Here is a 16621-nt window from a genome sequence, read left to right on the forward strand (position 1 = left end):
TGTTTAGCTAGTTTTATTTCTGATTAAATAACAAATCCCAAAACCCAAATATAAGCTGTGATGAAATTGGCATCTTAAAAGATGAAACTGGGGAAATGATAGAGGAGAGCATGCAGTTTTAGAGTACTTTGCAGGTTGTTATTTTTTAAGACTGTATCATTTGAAAATGTCATATAGTAAGTCTGATGCCTTGCAACAGTCCATTGAATAACCTGTCATAAATTTCTCCTTTTGAAAATGTGCATGTTTTTTTTAGTTTAGTACTTAAAGAAGCAAAAATAAGTTTTAAGCAAGGGACCATGAGAAAACCATAGAACATAGAATCACCACGGTCGGGAAAGACCTCCAAGATCATCCAGTCCAACCGTCCATCTACCAATATCTTCCACTAAACCATGTCCCTCAGTACAACATCTAAACGTTTCTTGAACACCTTCAGGGACAGTGACTCCATCACCTCCCTGGGAAGCCCATTCCAGCACCTGACCACTCTCTCACAGAAGAATTATTTCCTAACGTCCAACCTGAATCGCCCCTGGCGCAACTTGAGGCCGTTCCCTCCAGTCTTATTGCTAGTTACACGGAAGAAGAGGCCAACTCCCACCTTGCCACAACCTCCCTTCAGGCAGTTGTAGAGAGCTATAAGGTCTCCCCTGAGTCTTCTCTTCTCCAGACTAAACAGACCCAGTTCCCTCAGCCACTTGTGCTCCAGACCCCTCACCAGCTTTATTGCCCTTCCCTGAACATGCTCCAGGGCTTCAATGTCTTTCTTGTAGTGAGGGGACCAAAACTGAACATGGTATTCAAGATGTGGCCTCATCAGTGCTGCGTGCAGAGGGATGATCACTCCCCTGCTCCTGCTGCCAATGCTATTTCTGATACAAGCCAGGATGCCATTGGCCTTCTTTCCACCTGAGCACACTGCTGGCTCGTGTTCTGCTGAACATCGATCAATACCCCCAGGTCTGTTTCCTCTACACAGTTTTGTACGGTTTTCTACACTCTGCCCCAAGCCTGCAGTGTTGCCTGGGGTTGTTGTGGCCAAAGTGCAGGACTCAGCACTTGATCTTGTTGAACCTCATCCCACTGGCTTCAGTCTAGCTATCCAGCCCATCCAGATCCTTTTGTAGGGCCTTCCTACCGCCAGGCAGATCGACACTTCCTGCCAACTTGGTGTTATAGAAGCACAAAATCATAGAATAGCTCAGGTTGGAAAAGACCTTCAAGATCATGAAGTCCAACCGCAACCTAACCATACTACCCTAAATCTAACAACCCACCCCTAAATAATGTCCCTGAGCACCACATCCAAACGGTTTTTAAACACATTCAGGGGTGGTGACTCAACCACCTCCCTGGGGAGCCTATTCCAGTGCTTAACAACCCTTTCTGTAAAGAAGTTTTTCCTGATATCCAACCTAAACCTCCCCTGGCGCAACTTGAGGCCATTTCCCCTTGTCCTGTCACCTGTCACCAGTGAGAAGAGACCAACCCCGCTCTCACTGCAATCACCTTTCAGGTATTTGAAGAGAGCAATAAGGTCTCCCCTCAGCCTCCTCTTCCCCAGAATAAACAGCCTCAGTTTCTTTAGCCGCTTCTCAAAAGCAGACTTACTGAGGGTGCACTCAATCCTCTCATAGAGATACTAAACAGGAAAGGCCCCAATACTGACCCGTGGGGAGCACCACTTCTGACCATTCACCACCACTCGGGGCCCAGCCCTCCAGCCAGTTCTTTGCCCAGCAAAGAGTGTACCTGTCCAAGCAATGAGCTGCCAGCTTCTCCAGAATATTATGAGAGAGGGTGTCAAAGGCTTGCTGCAAGCAGCAGCAAGACAAAATACTCTGGAATGTTTTCCAGCTCTGCCAGCTATAATATTTATCAAGTTATTGTGTGAGGTGAAGGATAAATAAAAGGAAAGCAAGATCCAAAGAAAAAGGGAGGAGTTCATGCTTGAAAATACATACTTGATAATTTTGCAACTGTCCAAAATCAACTAAAAATAAGGTTCTACCAAGTGGCAATGTTCAAATTATTGGATCAATAATTATACTACTAGGAAAGGAAATGCAGGTAAGATTGTGAAGAACTTTAACCTTGGTGTCATATATTATGTATATTAATATAAGTCTCAGGAAATCTCTAAAAAAGGCTCACCATACAATGTGCTGGAGAGGTCTAGAACAGGCCAACAGAAAGTGCCATCCTGGTAAAACACCAAGTGCAACACTTACAGCTTCAGATTTCTGTGGTTCTTCTACTGTTAACTCTATGCTATTAAAAATTCTACTGCATATGTGCAAAAACAATAAAGACATGGATTCATTTGTGAGAAGCTAGGTAAATGCAAACTTACCCATAATGTTATCAAAGAAACAGACACAAACCAAGTGATCTGTTTTAGGATCCAAAGACAAGCTACACAAAAGCAGTGGATGCTTTCACCTGCAACAGAATTCTATTGATCTGCAGCTAGCTAGAAACTCATCTTCCATGCCTTTCCAAACTTACTGAAAAAGATGTTGTTAACCATCATCTGCACTCTGATTACGGTGTAGCTGAAAGACTGCTCTGGATTCTATCACTCTCCTCAAAACAGAAAGATATTTGGAAGAAAGGCAAGCTTAGTCAATTAGATCAATTCATGACCAGAATAGTTTCCACAGTTGTGGTCTGACAGAGTTTAGAGAATTCTGCAACAGTGGAGGGTGTAGTCTGCTCAGGACATGACCTGTCAGGATCATAATGCTTCCTTCTCCAGCTTTCTGTGTCATGTAATCCTGTAACACATTTTACAGACAGTGGACATGAGTAGCACATGGTGAGGGAAGCTTATGTTAGTACGTGGACTTCAGAGATGGCTCTCACCAAACTGCTTTGGGAAGAATGGAGTATTTTACATCTGTTGACTCAAACAGCAGATTACAGTTCACTGAGGATTAATCCAAAGAGCCTGAAAACTTTTGCCTGATTTCCAGCATTCTTTTCAAATGCTAACTGATTTTAAAGTAGCATTACTCAATTTAAACAGGGCCACATGCACAAAAAGTAACAGTATAAATGTGGTCCAACAGCACTGGAAATAAGAGCAGTGGGAAATATGACGTCAAGAAGGTAATGTTCCAGAAGGGTTCCTCACTGCTGTAATGTGCCCTAGGCCGAAGTCAAGCAGAAAGGAAAGCATTAAAATGTTAGCAGACACACAGAGCTGTCTCACAGAGGAGCCCCAGGAAGATCAGCCATGATAGAATGTGGCCCAGTTCACTGGAGTTGTTGCTGAACATCCAGGGGCAGTGAAAGCTTAGGCTCAGGTCAGCTTGCTCTAACTTCAGCTCCTCCATGTCCTCATTCCTTAGTGAGGTCAGGATTTTTTCTTGATTTATAAACTTTGGCTTTTAGAGAGAGAACTTAGACCTTTATTTTTATTTTGTATTATTATTATTTCTTAGTATAAACTCCTTTGCCTTTTGTTTTGATAGCAGCCAAGCAATGAGGTGGAATCACACAGAGTTCCTCCCTAGAGTGACTTCCTCTCAAGAGACCAAAAGGCTTTTAAACTCTAAAAAAGCCAAATTTGATTAACATAAAAATATGAACACTCACCTTTTCAAGCAGAAGAATCTCCAATAACTAGACCAGGTGAATAAAGCAGGCCCACCAACACACACCCCCTGCACGGCCTTTGTCCCTGCAGAACAACCTCACTTCTCCATTTCTCTGTGCCTTCCTGCACAGCCACCACCTCACAACACCCTCTGCATCCCCAGGGCCTGGCTCCCCACACCCCCAACACCTGGCTGAGCTCCACCACATCCCATCTCAGCTCTCTAGAAGGCAGTTCCCAAAATGCCTTAATTGCTCCCCTGGGAAGGAGCAAACCCCATCCCACTAGAGGCTTCATGACCCAATTCCTCCTACTCACAGCAGCAGTGGTTACATGAAACTGCTAACTGCTACCTTCACATCTGGTAAGGCGGCAGGCATGAGCTGAGACCAAGGCTGGACTGCTCTAGTTCTGCATTTCAGAGCAGAATTCTGAATGACTCAATTTTAACATGATGCCAGAGGAAAAAAAAAAAAAATCTAGATGTTTAGATGTTTTGGTTGTAGGCACATAAGGAGACATGTTCAGGGACGACAAACAGAAACAAACACTGAAGCTGTGATTCTGAGCTAGGTGAGGAAGCTGGTAAACAGCAGTTTAATTAATTAACAAACATAGTTTATTAAAGTGCTATGCAGTACTTGCACAGTATCTTTATAAAGGGAGTTGATGAATATCCAGGGAAAAAAAAAATTAAAGGTGCTGGAGGTGGTGGGGAATTGACATCCCAATTCTTTTCCTCCCTCAAAGATCTAATAAATCTTTGACTGGAAAAGTCTTTCAGTGAGGCTGCAGACCTGTACTGAAGGGAATGGAAAATCTATTTGTCCACAGAAAGACAGGAAGATAGAGAGTGAGAACACACTAAAGCCCTGTGATAATGACATTGCAGCTATGTATGCAGGGGAGAGAAAATAGAGTCCTGGTTCTGTTTCCATTCCAGCAGCTGCTTATGTATTTTCCACTTATGAATAATTGGGAAACATGTACAAACTATGTTAGTTTCTTAAGCACCATCAGTAGAAGATATAGGAAGCGGCCTTCTACTGCATTTCCATCCATACTGTCTATACTGCAGAGCTTACTGTGTCTTTCTGGTGCGCCCATCATTTCTCATCTGTGTAACTACTATCTCCTTTTTTTTCGTAACAACAAGAATTCTGTTTCCAGAAATAGTAAAAGAACAAGATTCTAACAGAAAGCATATTGGGCTGTGGAGAAAGGGTTGAAAGATGGTATAGTGTGCACCTGCGTCACATTCACATGTGCTGAAACTAAAACACAGCTGGTCGGTTTAATTTTAGGCCTACTAGCCTTGGCAACATCCCTTTCATCTTCAATGGCTAATTATAAAGCCCTAAGTGCCAATACTGTTAACTGCTTCAGCACTGAAAGCTGTTGTTTCGCTATATCCAAGAAATGAATGTGCTAACTCCAGTCTTTGAGTATATAATGTCAAAACAGCTAATTCTTCATTACAGCGTAAAGTATCTATACTGTAATAAGTATTTTTAACTAAGCTCAATTCAGTTCAGACCTGAGCCAGACACAGAAAATGATGAAACATGTATGAAAGACATAGAATTAAAATTGAACTGTCATTCAAATCTATCTGGAATTAATAGGCAATAAAAAAAAGTTCAGGTGGTGTATAGTTTAGTCATCTGTTTTTGGGTTGCTCTTGAAAGGAGTTTCATTATTTATTTGCCATCTATCTGATAATGAAACAAGCTCTAGGAAAATGGAAGGCTTTTCAAGAACCATTTTTTTTTTCTTCTTTGGGAACCTCGATTACTGTTTTCTCAGGATGGCTGAACAGATTTAATATTGCTGCCTCCATGAACTGCTTCCAAGAATGTAAATTAATTTCTTCTTTAGGGAACTTCTTTCCATTCAAGGAATTTCTCATCAATGTCCTTAAAACCAACCCATAATTCTCCCTGAAAACTTTTCTTACAATTTTGCTACACCTCTGTATATAGCACTAAACACTATCAATCTCAGCAGTAATACTGGTCACATTATTTCCTGGTTTGTTTCACCAATCTGCATATATGCACTTACAGCCTTTGAATAAAATCTTGAAAGTTAATGTCTTGTAGCAGGAAAATATATTATGTTCTATGTTAATACTATAAACTGTACAGTGACACTTTTAGACTTAACTAGGATTTCTAGGTTTCATAACAATACAAAGGGGAAAATGGTAGAAATTAATAAAAATGCCAGGAGATAAAATCTTACTCTAACCTGGGAACAAGGTGAAAGAATCAATTCAATACCATTATGTCTACATATAGAAAAATAAAATAGGAAGAAACAAAATTCTGCAAGTCTTACACCATTCATTTCATTTCTTTTTCCTTTAAGTCTATATGAAGGACTCATGTAAACTTGCCTAGACAATCATCTGAACACAGGAGGTTTAATACGAATGTGTTCGGAAGCCTCTAACTATCACTCAGCATTTGCCCTTTCTTCATATGGAATTCATTACCCACTGAAGTCGAACTCAATTAGAGTACATTAAGGTTTCCCAAAATCCCAGTGCTTCACTGATTTTTCAGCTACATTGAAATAAATGTCCACACTTCAATGAAAAATATACTCAACTAGATTTTCAGAGACAGGGTAGGTCTGCTGTGTCACCATCGGTGCTAGTACTGAATCCTGCCATTCTTGTTCTTGATTTTTCAACTTCATCTCAAACTTCAAACTTTATCTTTGATGGTTAAAGATTTAGTAAACCCTTTTCTTACGCAAAAGAATCTCAGTGGGCTCCACACGGAAGTACTGAAGGTGCTCCTCCAGTTTTCTCAAGGTTCAAAATGACATCTTTATAAACATTTTTCATCCTTGCACATCACTTCTGACTAAAAGGCAGATAGAGCAAAAATAAACAGCCGTTTGTTATAAGTCATACTACTACAAGCTCAAAGTACTAAGCAGCCTTCTTCATATTTTCAAGGCACATGTGAAAAAGATAATGTGTCAAAGCACAAAGAAGCTTTGAAATTGATAGATTTCTTCTTTCTGTGATAAAAACTAGGAGCAGGTCCTGACCTATAAAAATGACAAAACCTTGAGATGGGTTTGGGTGTGGATGTTACCATTTGACACAGAGCATAGGTACTTTGAAGAAACTGTTGATTCATGGGGCTGAGACTATCAAACTGTATCAAATTTAGAGCTCTTTTCTGCTGGTTCTGCTTGCCTCTCGCATATCTTCCTCTCCAATTTTAAATGAACAGTTCTGCCATTTACCTGGGACAAAACTAACTCTGGGACCTAAGTCATATAAGAGGCAAGTTCATTTAAGCAATAAGACATATATTTACGTAATTACAACACTGATTTATATTATTTTACATACTGTTACATACATGTAACAAACTATATAGGTCACTCCAAAAATAATGCCTCCTATCTATTTCCATGGAAACTAGAACAGATACAAAGATAACAATATCTGATAGTACAAATTCTCAGCTACAAAACACTGTTTTCAAACATAGTTACCACCATTAGCTGTGCATTTTCTCCAGCTATGAACAAGAGCCTGCATGCCACACTACTGAAAATCTGCACCAGCAGATGCGACCCCCAGTTTCACAGCTGTGCTGATGGTGTTGCTGTAACACATCACCCACCACCTCACTGTGCTCACATCCACTGTTTGGTCTCCACAAACATTCAGCAAACATAGATTAATGTCAGTGGATGCCATTTTTTCTGCATGGAGGAATTTAGTGACACAGCTTTGCTTCACACCCGCTTCCATGTCAGATGCCATTCTGTCAGAATGCCTCTCTGCTGCCATCTGTCACACAACAACAAAATGTAATGGGGTATCAGTGGGAAGGATCAACCTGTACTGTCATATCACCAGCATCCACCTCTGACGTCATGGGCTGACATAATAAAATGGGAGGCATTACTTTCGGAGCAGCCCTCATATATTATTGGTTAATAGACTGAATCAGATCACCTTGCACTCTGCTGTAAACAGGCAATAAGGAAGAGAACTGCATAGCTGACAGTACAGAACAAGGAAGAGAAAATGGAACAAAAGGAAAAAGAAAATAGAAAGGAGGGAAAGGAGTTAGACAACCCTTTTCAGTAACAGTGAGCTCTTAATTCAGTTCATCTATAACATGAATCAGTACCTAAGGAGAGTATCTTCTCTATACCCTGCAAAATTTTAATTACATTTGTGGGAACTTTGTATCTCTTGTACCACCACCTCCCTCATTGGAAAAGTTTGTTGAAGCTAGCAGGAGGTGTGTAAAGAAAAGAAAACCTGAAGGAAGGACGCTGTCTGGCCACATGACATCATTTTCCCTAGGAGATGTTCTTAGGATATGCAGGTATGAGAGAGACTGAAGCATGAGCTAGTACACTTTTAGCATCTGTAGCAAACTGATTAAAATGGCTCATTTAAAGACAACAAGAATCAGTACAAGTGTAGATGCAGTGCTGATACCTGCAGTCATCGCCTTAGTCTAATACAGCTAAAGAAAGACTAATCTGAAAATGAAGGTAAGAATTCCATAGAGGAAAAAAAAATGTGTAGCACTGAATTATGTACTAGCTCATGTTTAACTGTTAAAAATTGAGTTTCATCAGTTTTACACCATGAAACGAAAGAATAAACACGTGCAAAAAAAAAAAATCTTTGTTTCTGCTGTAATGACAAGTTACTGCCTGCTTTTTTTTTAATTTTAAAGAAAATGAGAAAGATGCCATAAAAAGTTTTGAAAGTTTGTCATTATTCTTCAGTTACATTTGTTATTTATGAATGAATCAAGCCTTTCAATTTTATTTTACCATCACAATTGAATGGAACTGCAGTGAAACATTATAATATGTTATTTTCCGATACAGAATGTACAAAAAGTAACTGCAAGTGACACACCATACTAATGTCTATTGTCAGAAAAAGGAAAGAATTTACTCTGAAATTCAGGTATTCAACCACTTAATTTTGTGTATCTAGCAAACAAGAATTTTCAATTCAAAAAAAGAACTCTTTTTGTGTAGTGAAATATTTTCAGTGTAGAAGTTGCAATATATCTTAGTATGCCTCCATGGTATTCTGATTTGTTTCTACAGATGTAACTTAATACGACTTACCTTGAAGCAACGCAGCAATTTGGAGTGACTGTTGAGATGGATGTTCTTTAAGAATATCTAAAACTGTTCTACCCAAACTGTCCTTTATGCTGGTGTCGACTCCTGAAATAGAAAATTATTTCTGGTGAAAATGTTAACCCCAAGTACATCTGATTATAAATGTGGCATATCAGACTCAATTATCTGAGAAATCAAATGCAAGCAGTTAAACAAGTGTAGCAGATTAACAGATATGCTACAGTTGAAGTACAACATCAATTTCTGTTTAAAGCTTGAGTGGCCTAAAATTCACATGCTGACATGAATTGGTTTTATGTTTCCCTAACTCATGGTGATAAAAAGTAAGCTTCTTAAACCAAATTTCAGAATATTTCAACAGACTGTTCCTATGAAACAGACATTCTGAAAACAGTGTTTTATAAAATCAAGAAAATGTATAAAATCAATTTAATAATTTAATACATTTATAAAATCAAGAATTCTAAATGTTTTTCCTGCAAGCCTCGATTCTAACTCTCCCCAGTCTGTCTTAACTCACTGGGGATTTTCTAGTGCACAGTATGAGTATGAGCATTGGAAGAAACACTTGAAGTAGTTATTAGCCTTCAAAGTTTCGTAGTTCCTGAAAGGACTGAAATACCCATATGTGGTGTAAGGGCTGTATGCAAAGTCAGAACATTTCCTCACAGACTGTTAAAAACTAATTGGCTCAAATCATGAACATAAGCATCAATATGTAAGTTTGAGGTTTATCTTGGATAGGTTTCTGAGAATGTGGTGTATATGATGCTGCATGAATCCTTAACTTTGTTTTGTAGTGATGTCTTTGGGAATGTTTGCCTGATGAAGTAAGAACAAATTTTTTTTACTTTAGATGCACTTTCATAAGAAGGATGAAAGATCCTAGCAAACAGGATGAGATTCTTGTCAGGAAACTGTATCTAGGAAATCAGGAGAAGCAGGATTTACGAAGATATTGAGGAAGCATGAAGGGATTGATTTCTCTACTCAACAGAAAAGACTGCAGCTCTTGCTGTTACCTGACCTGATGGAGAGTTTCCTAATTTATTTATGAGAAAGAGACATTTGTTTTCTCACTGCAAATAAAGCCAAGATATTGCTGAGCTATGTTAGCTATGGAAGCTGATTTTCACAGTCTGGAGTCATCAACTTACACTTCTCCTTTGCAATAGCTATTCATAATATCTGAGTCATCTCTGAAGCAGAACTAGAAAAAAGGAGATAGCCAGATGAAAACGGATCAGGTGGAGAACATTGCCAGAAGTGCAGAGCATTTGATGTTGAAGGAGTTCACAGTGAATGTTCTACTGCACTACTTTGTAAAATGATATGGTTGTAGAGGCTATAACATGTACTATTCCACGAGAGGTATTATTTATCCGTGGTCTGTGGGCTCCCCATATTTCTGAGATATTCTCTATTCCTTCCTCTTTTATATGAATTAATATAAAAAGACTGCCTTTTTGAGGGCAGGTGCAGATCCATTTTTGCCTTTTTCTTAGTCATCCAAACAGAAAAACATCCTGGAAAGACCTTTTTTCCAAATGTAGATCTCAGATCAGATAGATACACACTAGCTGAGATTCAGTTGAGGAGCTGTGAGCATGAGATTACTTTTGCACTGTATAACCCTGCAAGCACTGATAATAAAGATCAGTAAGATCCCTCACTACAACGGAAGTTCATGCACCTCAGAAGAGTTGTCTTTGAATATTCACATTTCATTGGTCTTCTCATTTATCTGGGAACACAGTTGATTAGATGATTGATTTACCTCAAATAAGAGTTGTATATGGAATCTCCATAATGTAATAACATTGTCATCTGAGAAGGATGACATATAATCAAACTTCCTTCACAGTGGCTATAGAACAGGTCAGGGAGCAAAGCCAACAGGCATCTTAGGTCCATTCAGGTACTACACTCAGGAGACTACACTGCTGTATAATCTTCAAGTCACGTAGGCCTCTAAAAGCTCCAATAAATGGAAAAAAAAAAGAAACGGGGCAATAACATCTTTTATTTCCTAGATTAATCTAAATATACTTGGCTGTCTTTTGGAGTAAATTAAAATAATTATGCAGTCATTTTATTTTCAGAACACATTTATTCTCAGAATACAGTGACATATACTATGTCATATAAGGAATTTCTTAGTCTTATTGAAAACATTGGTTTTGTTCTCTTTGTTTTATTATTTTCTTATTCTAAAAGAGCATTAGTTTAATGAGAAGTTGGGTGATTAGATACACAAAGGTTGAGAAATAAAGCAGTAATTTGTATAAACAAGATTTGAGGAGGTAAACACCAGGTTAGGAATATTAAGAGTATTTGATAAGTGTTTCCTGTAAGTTAAACTTACCTGTTTCAAGCAAAATGCGTGCCACTTCCACCTTTCCAAACAGGGCTGCTTCATGTAGTGCACTCCCTTTTTCTGTCTAGAAGACCAAAAATATTGTGGCAGTTAAAAAACAAATCTAAAATACCAAGGAATCTTTTTGAAAATAATACATTTAGGAAATAAGTATCTATTTTCCCTCTATTTTATCTACTTGTTAAAAAAAAATATTGAATGGGCAAGAAAAAATACTATCCTAATTTTTTATTCAAGATAACAACATAAATTCTGTCAGTTCTACTATAAAAACTAGTAACTACATAAGGAAATATAGTAGGGATATAATAAATCTCTGAAATAAACAAAACTGCATTTGTGCAAAATTTCTAAACGTTTATTACAGGCAGTGAAAATCTAGTCATACATTCAATGGAACATAGCTGTTCAGCAGAGACAGTTTACATGTAGACAGCTACACTTAGGTGTTTTAATCTGTAACTGGATTATGCCCTTGATTGTCAGTTCAGTTGCATGGTGAGAGCTGCCCTGGGATGTCCCACCTGGCGTCCAGTTGATGTTCCAGTTGATGCTCCCATTTAATCTGCATCACATCTGCTCCATGCAGATGTCTATAATAACCTACGACACATCCAACAGTATTAGATGTCTATGTTTAGATCATTTAAATCCTGCCTTAGATAACTGTGAACTTGATTTTGTGGAATTCTCTTACACAAAATGATTTGTGAATGGAAATTTTGTTCAAATAAATTCACATTTATGAAAATAGTTATTTTAAGAGAGTTAGTTAACTCTCTTAACAAATTACCTCTCCTACTAAATAGTAGGCCATGGCTCAAGAAACTGTAGCATTAGCTACGGGTTGAGATTAGCATTAGCAATAGCTAACATACTATTAGATCTCACTGAAACTCCAGCTCATTTATTTTTTTTGGATACTTAAATAGATTTTGAGTGTTTTTGAATTGTGGTCAACTGTTAAAGGTTTGGCTGGTTGTATTATTGAGCTTTGTTACATTTCTATCCAAATGCATCCATGCCATTTTTGCTGTGATGGAAAGACTTCCAAGACAGAAGTATTCTAACACTGAAACAAAAGAGTAGTTCATTATTTATCAGCTGTATCAGAATGCACCAGTGTTACAGAGATGCAAAGACAGGATATTTAGAAATAATCAGTGATCTCAAAGTGGGATGTGACTGCAGAGTAGGCACATTTGAACAACTGCGCGTGCAGACTCTTCACTATGCCCTTAATAGGAACACTCAACTTTTTATCTTTCTTCATACCTAGTGCATTGATGTACAAAGTAGAGTATGAAAAATGTCATTTACATACAATACATCAGGTATAACAGTAAAATGGAGAGGAAAAGAAAGTAAATAAGAGAATATACATATGAAATACATTCTTAAAACAATTTCTGATCTTTCCATTTTCTAAAACAATCCAGATGGACATTCACAGACTTATTCTGAACAATAAAATTAAATATTAAGATTTATTTAGAGACAGTCTCAGAATCCTTTACTTAAAAGTATCTACAGGAGTTTTCCATAAACTGACAAACCTTAACGCCAGATGATCCTGCAGTGACATAGTGCAACCACAAAGGTACATGCAGAGCACAAATTGCAGCTCAGAAATTACTGGGCATGGAAACAGTTCTCACAAAAGGCTTTGAAATCTTGAGGCCTGATTACTGAAAAACACTTCAGCGATCTCAGAAAATGCTTGTGGATATGGCATTTCCTTTGGATTGGCCACTTGCTGACATTAATAAACCTCAAGGCTATTGAGTGGACCTGGTACTGTTAACACAGAGTTCGCTGTCAGTACAAGTTCTCATGGAGCCACCCAACAGAGTCCCATGAGGGGTCACAAAGATGATCAAGAGACTGGAATATCTTTCCTATGATGAAAAGCTAAGAGAGCTGGAACTGTTCAGCCTAGAGAAGAGAAGACTCAGGGAGATTCCTATCAATGTCTATAAATACCTGACAAAACGTATTTTAACTCTGAAACAAAATAGTAGGGGACACCTGAGGGGACAGCACAAAGAAGACAGTCAGACTCTTCCTGGTGCAAGGACAAGAGGCAATAGGCAGAAACTGAAATGTAGGAGATTCTGTTTGAACATAGGGAACTACTCTTTATTTTGAGGTTGACTGAGCACTGTCACAGGTTTCCCTGAAAGGTTGTGGAGTCTTCCTCCCTCAAGCTATTGTAAAGCTGATTGATCATGGTCACAGGCAACCTATTCTGGGTTCTTGCTTGCGCATTGGACCAGATGAACTCCAGAGATCCCTTCCAACCTCAGTTATTCTGTGATTCTCTAAGAGGCAGTAATTACAGTGGTGCATATGCCAGTAATGCAGTTCACAAAGGTTCAGTTCTATAGATGATGAAGTGCAGATATGGAAAACAGACGTGCCATGGCTGAAACTGTAGATGTATTTCTGTATTAATAATAATAAGGAATCTTTTTCAGGGGAGAAAGTCAAAACGCTTTAGTGACAACATCTAACTAGAATCCATTGCTGTGGGGTGATTTGGAACTGCGAAGAATTAATGCTCCTATATGCCGAATTGATAGATTTGAGGACAAGGAGTCCTTAGACTCACTCCTCAGTTAAGAGGTGGAAAAGATCCTGTTATGATAGTCAGAACTGGCAGCAGTCCTTTCTATTGATCAAAAGTCCCCAAATCAGAGAGACTGGAGGAAAGGCAAGTAATAGTTGGCCAAAGCATGTATCTTGTAAGAACTGAAATGAAGATTAACATAAGAGGAAGTTTCTTATTGAGAGTTAAAGTAAACAAGCAACTTGAGAGTTGAAAGATATGTTGCTCTATAACAGTGAACCAAAGCTCTGTTATACATAGAGACAGCAGAGAAACTTAACCCACCTACAAATATAATTCATAAAGTTGGGAGAGGAATACAAAGCCAAGTGACATTTTTTTTGTTTTGCACTTTCTTGGTTCTTGGTGTATTCCATGGTGGTATTTCCTGTTACATCAGAACACAATCCTGAAACAATTTGCAAGTATTCTGGCACTGTGTGAGTTACAGGGTAGTCTTTTGCAAGCTATCAGACAGTGCTAATTAATGCCATATTCCAGAAAAGAGGTATAGATTACAAACAATCTCTTGGGATGAGGAATTTGAAGGGCGCCCCATATAAGCAGCGGACTGACCTGTCCACTATATAGGTGATTTTCTAAACAAGAAGAGAAATATTACCAGCAAATTCAAAGAAAATCATTCTGGAACATGAAGATATACATGAAGTATACTTGTAAGATGCAGATGTTGAATCCTGCATGAGATATCACAAAAATGAATGCTGACGCAAATCCTAAAAGCTCTAGGCAGGATTTCATGGTAATACTGAATACCTAATGAGTGAATCAGATCCTTCTTGACCCAAAAAAACTGTCCAGAAGGCAGAAATGTCCTTATTATCAGAGTATTCAGTTACCAAAGTCCATTTTAACACAAGGAAAAGGCTGATCCTCAGAATGGACAGGGCCAAGAGGACTGGCAGAATAGTTACATATCCTTTTGTAAATGTCCATGTGGAGTACAACTTGAAGACAGAAATTAGTTTGTTTGGTTTTTTTTTCTGGTGCAGTAGAGCACACGACACGAATTGGAAGTATTCCAATGTAGTTGCAAATAATTTATCTACTCTTATGTGAGTAGCACTAGTGATTTTAAGTATAGATCTTTTTCACTTATAATGGTGTACATATGTGCTAATACACTCTTGTTGTCTATATTACAGCAAGTAAACTTAAAATTTATAAATAGTATTCTCTGCTTCACTTCATGAAGCTTTCATTGCCTTGGATCATATAGCTTGAAATCTAAATATCTGGAAATTCTTCCACAGTGACCCTTGATGCATGAAATATTTTACATGATTACAGTGAGCTAAAGTCTGCATGAGTTTGCACCAATGTATTACATATAGATTCCCTGACTTAAGTTTTCTGTGACAAAACAGTCTCTGCCCCAGGTAGCTTATAGCTAAAAACAGGCACAGTGTCACCGCTGGGCACATCAAACAAGAAAGGATAGAAGGACATTGTGAGTAGGAAAAGCAGGATACACAAACCAAATTGGTGTACAATTTGCAAACTCACGTTAAAGCATCAAGGGTTTTATTAGATTTTTTGTTTGTTTTTTAATTATGTAAATATACACAAGCATGTAATTAGGTCACTTGTTTAGTCCTTATTCATCAGCAGCTTACTATAGGCTTGATATGAGTCTCAGAGATGCTCTGAATCACAGAGTGGTAGCTTTGCAAATTGATTCATGGAATATCCACCACACGTAGTAACAGCAAAAAGGGGAATAGCTCTTTGCAGAAGAACTTTGGTGATAAGCAATAGAAATTGCCATCATTACTGGGTCAGACAGGGAAGGCAAACAGGAGTAAATAAACGTGGGATAGGCAGAGAGGGCCAAGGTGTGAAAGTATTTACAATTATAAAATTACTATTTACATGAAACATACTGAACTCTGCAGTATCTTATTTTACACTGAGGGCCCAAAATCTATCACTCACCAAAACCTGTGTATTTTTCATATGTTTCAATTAAAATGAAAACTTCAAAGCATAAAGTGATGAAGCAGATTTGTATTGCCCACTTCTAAATAATTTCAGATTGAAGGATATTGGGTAGAACTGGGAAACGAATAAAACGTGTGATTAATTCAATCAAAAATTAAATGCTATTATTAGTCCAAATATTTGCTATGACTAAAAGTGCTCAGGGAGTACAAAAGGGAAAGATAAGATGGCTAAAGTATTCCCATTTAAACAAATAAATATTTACATTTTCAGAGAGTGGTAGCAGATACGCTATTGCTATAATTGTCTCTCTACATTCTGGTAACTCTTTACTGCTGATAAGCTGAATGTATTTAATGTGTATGAATGTGTACAATTTTATTTACCACATGAGATTATACTTTGTATACTGTTCTTTCCCAATCAGTGATGCAGAGCAATTTAATGAATATTAAAACAGCTGAGTTCAGTTTTAAGTAACAGGCTGATATTGTGTGCTCTGCTCATTTTAATGAGCTGCCAGAAATCATCAACAAAGAAGTTTTCAGAGGTTACAGAAGTTAATGACATGCACAGAACCAACTTGCCAATACACTAAGATGCACAATGAAAGAAACGTATTGATGAAGAAAATGGATACAGCTAAAAAAATAAATAAATTATATTCCTTTACGGCAAGCAGGTCGAGCACAAAAGAAACAAGATTCTCCAGTGCAAAAAATAAAATTAAAATACCCCTGTCTAAAAATAACGGAGAAAAATCAGATGTAAACTACTTAAACTAATTAGAATGTCACCGTAAATAATTAAATAAATAAATAAATATCATAGGATTCTAGGATGCCTGACAAACAAATCAACATTACCAAAAGAACCTCTCATTTCTACCTAAGAAGAGATATCCCTGTACAAAATTGGC

At 37.9% G+C, this 16621-nt stretch overlaps 1 protein-coding gene across 2 annotated transcripts in view; it reads right to left on the reverse strand.

The window, feature by feature from the left end:
• The window catches only part of ANKS1B (ankyrin repeat and sterile alpha motif domain containing 1B), a 433433-nt gene that overhangs the window by 354810 nt on the left and 62002 nt on the right, over positions 1–16621 (reverse strand). For both annotated transcript variants that reach the window (XM_021408341.1, XM_021408420.1), the window contains exons 5-6: positions 11121–11196; positions 8738–8839 (exon numbers count right to left, since the gene is read on the reverse strand). In XM_021408341.1, the coding sequence (XP_021264016.1) occupies positions 8738–8839; positions 11121–11196 (178 nt within the window). The remainder of the gene's footprint in view (positions 1–8737; positions 8840–11120; positions 11197–16621) is intronic.

The sequence above is a fragment of the Numida meleagris genome, chromosome 1 (genome assembly GCF_002078875.1).
Source record: "Numida meleagris isolate 19003 breed g44 Domestic line chromosome 1, NumMel1.0, whole genome shotgun sequence".
NCBI classification, from domain to species: Eukaryota; Metazoa; Chordata; class Aves; order Galliformes; family Numididae; genus Numida; species Numida meleagris.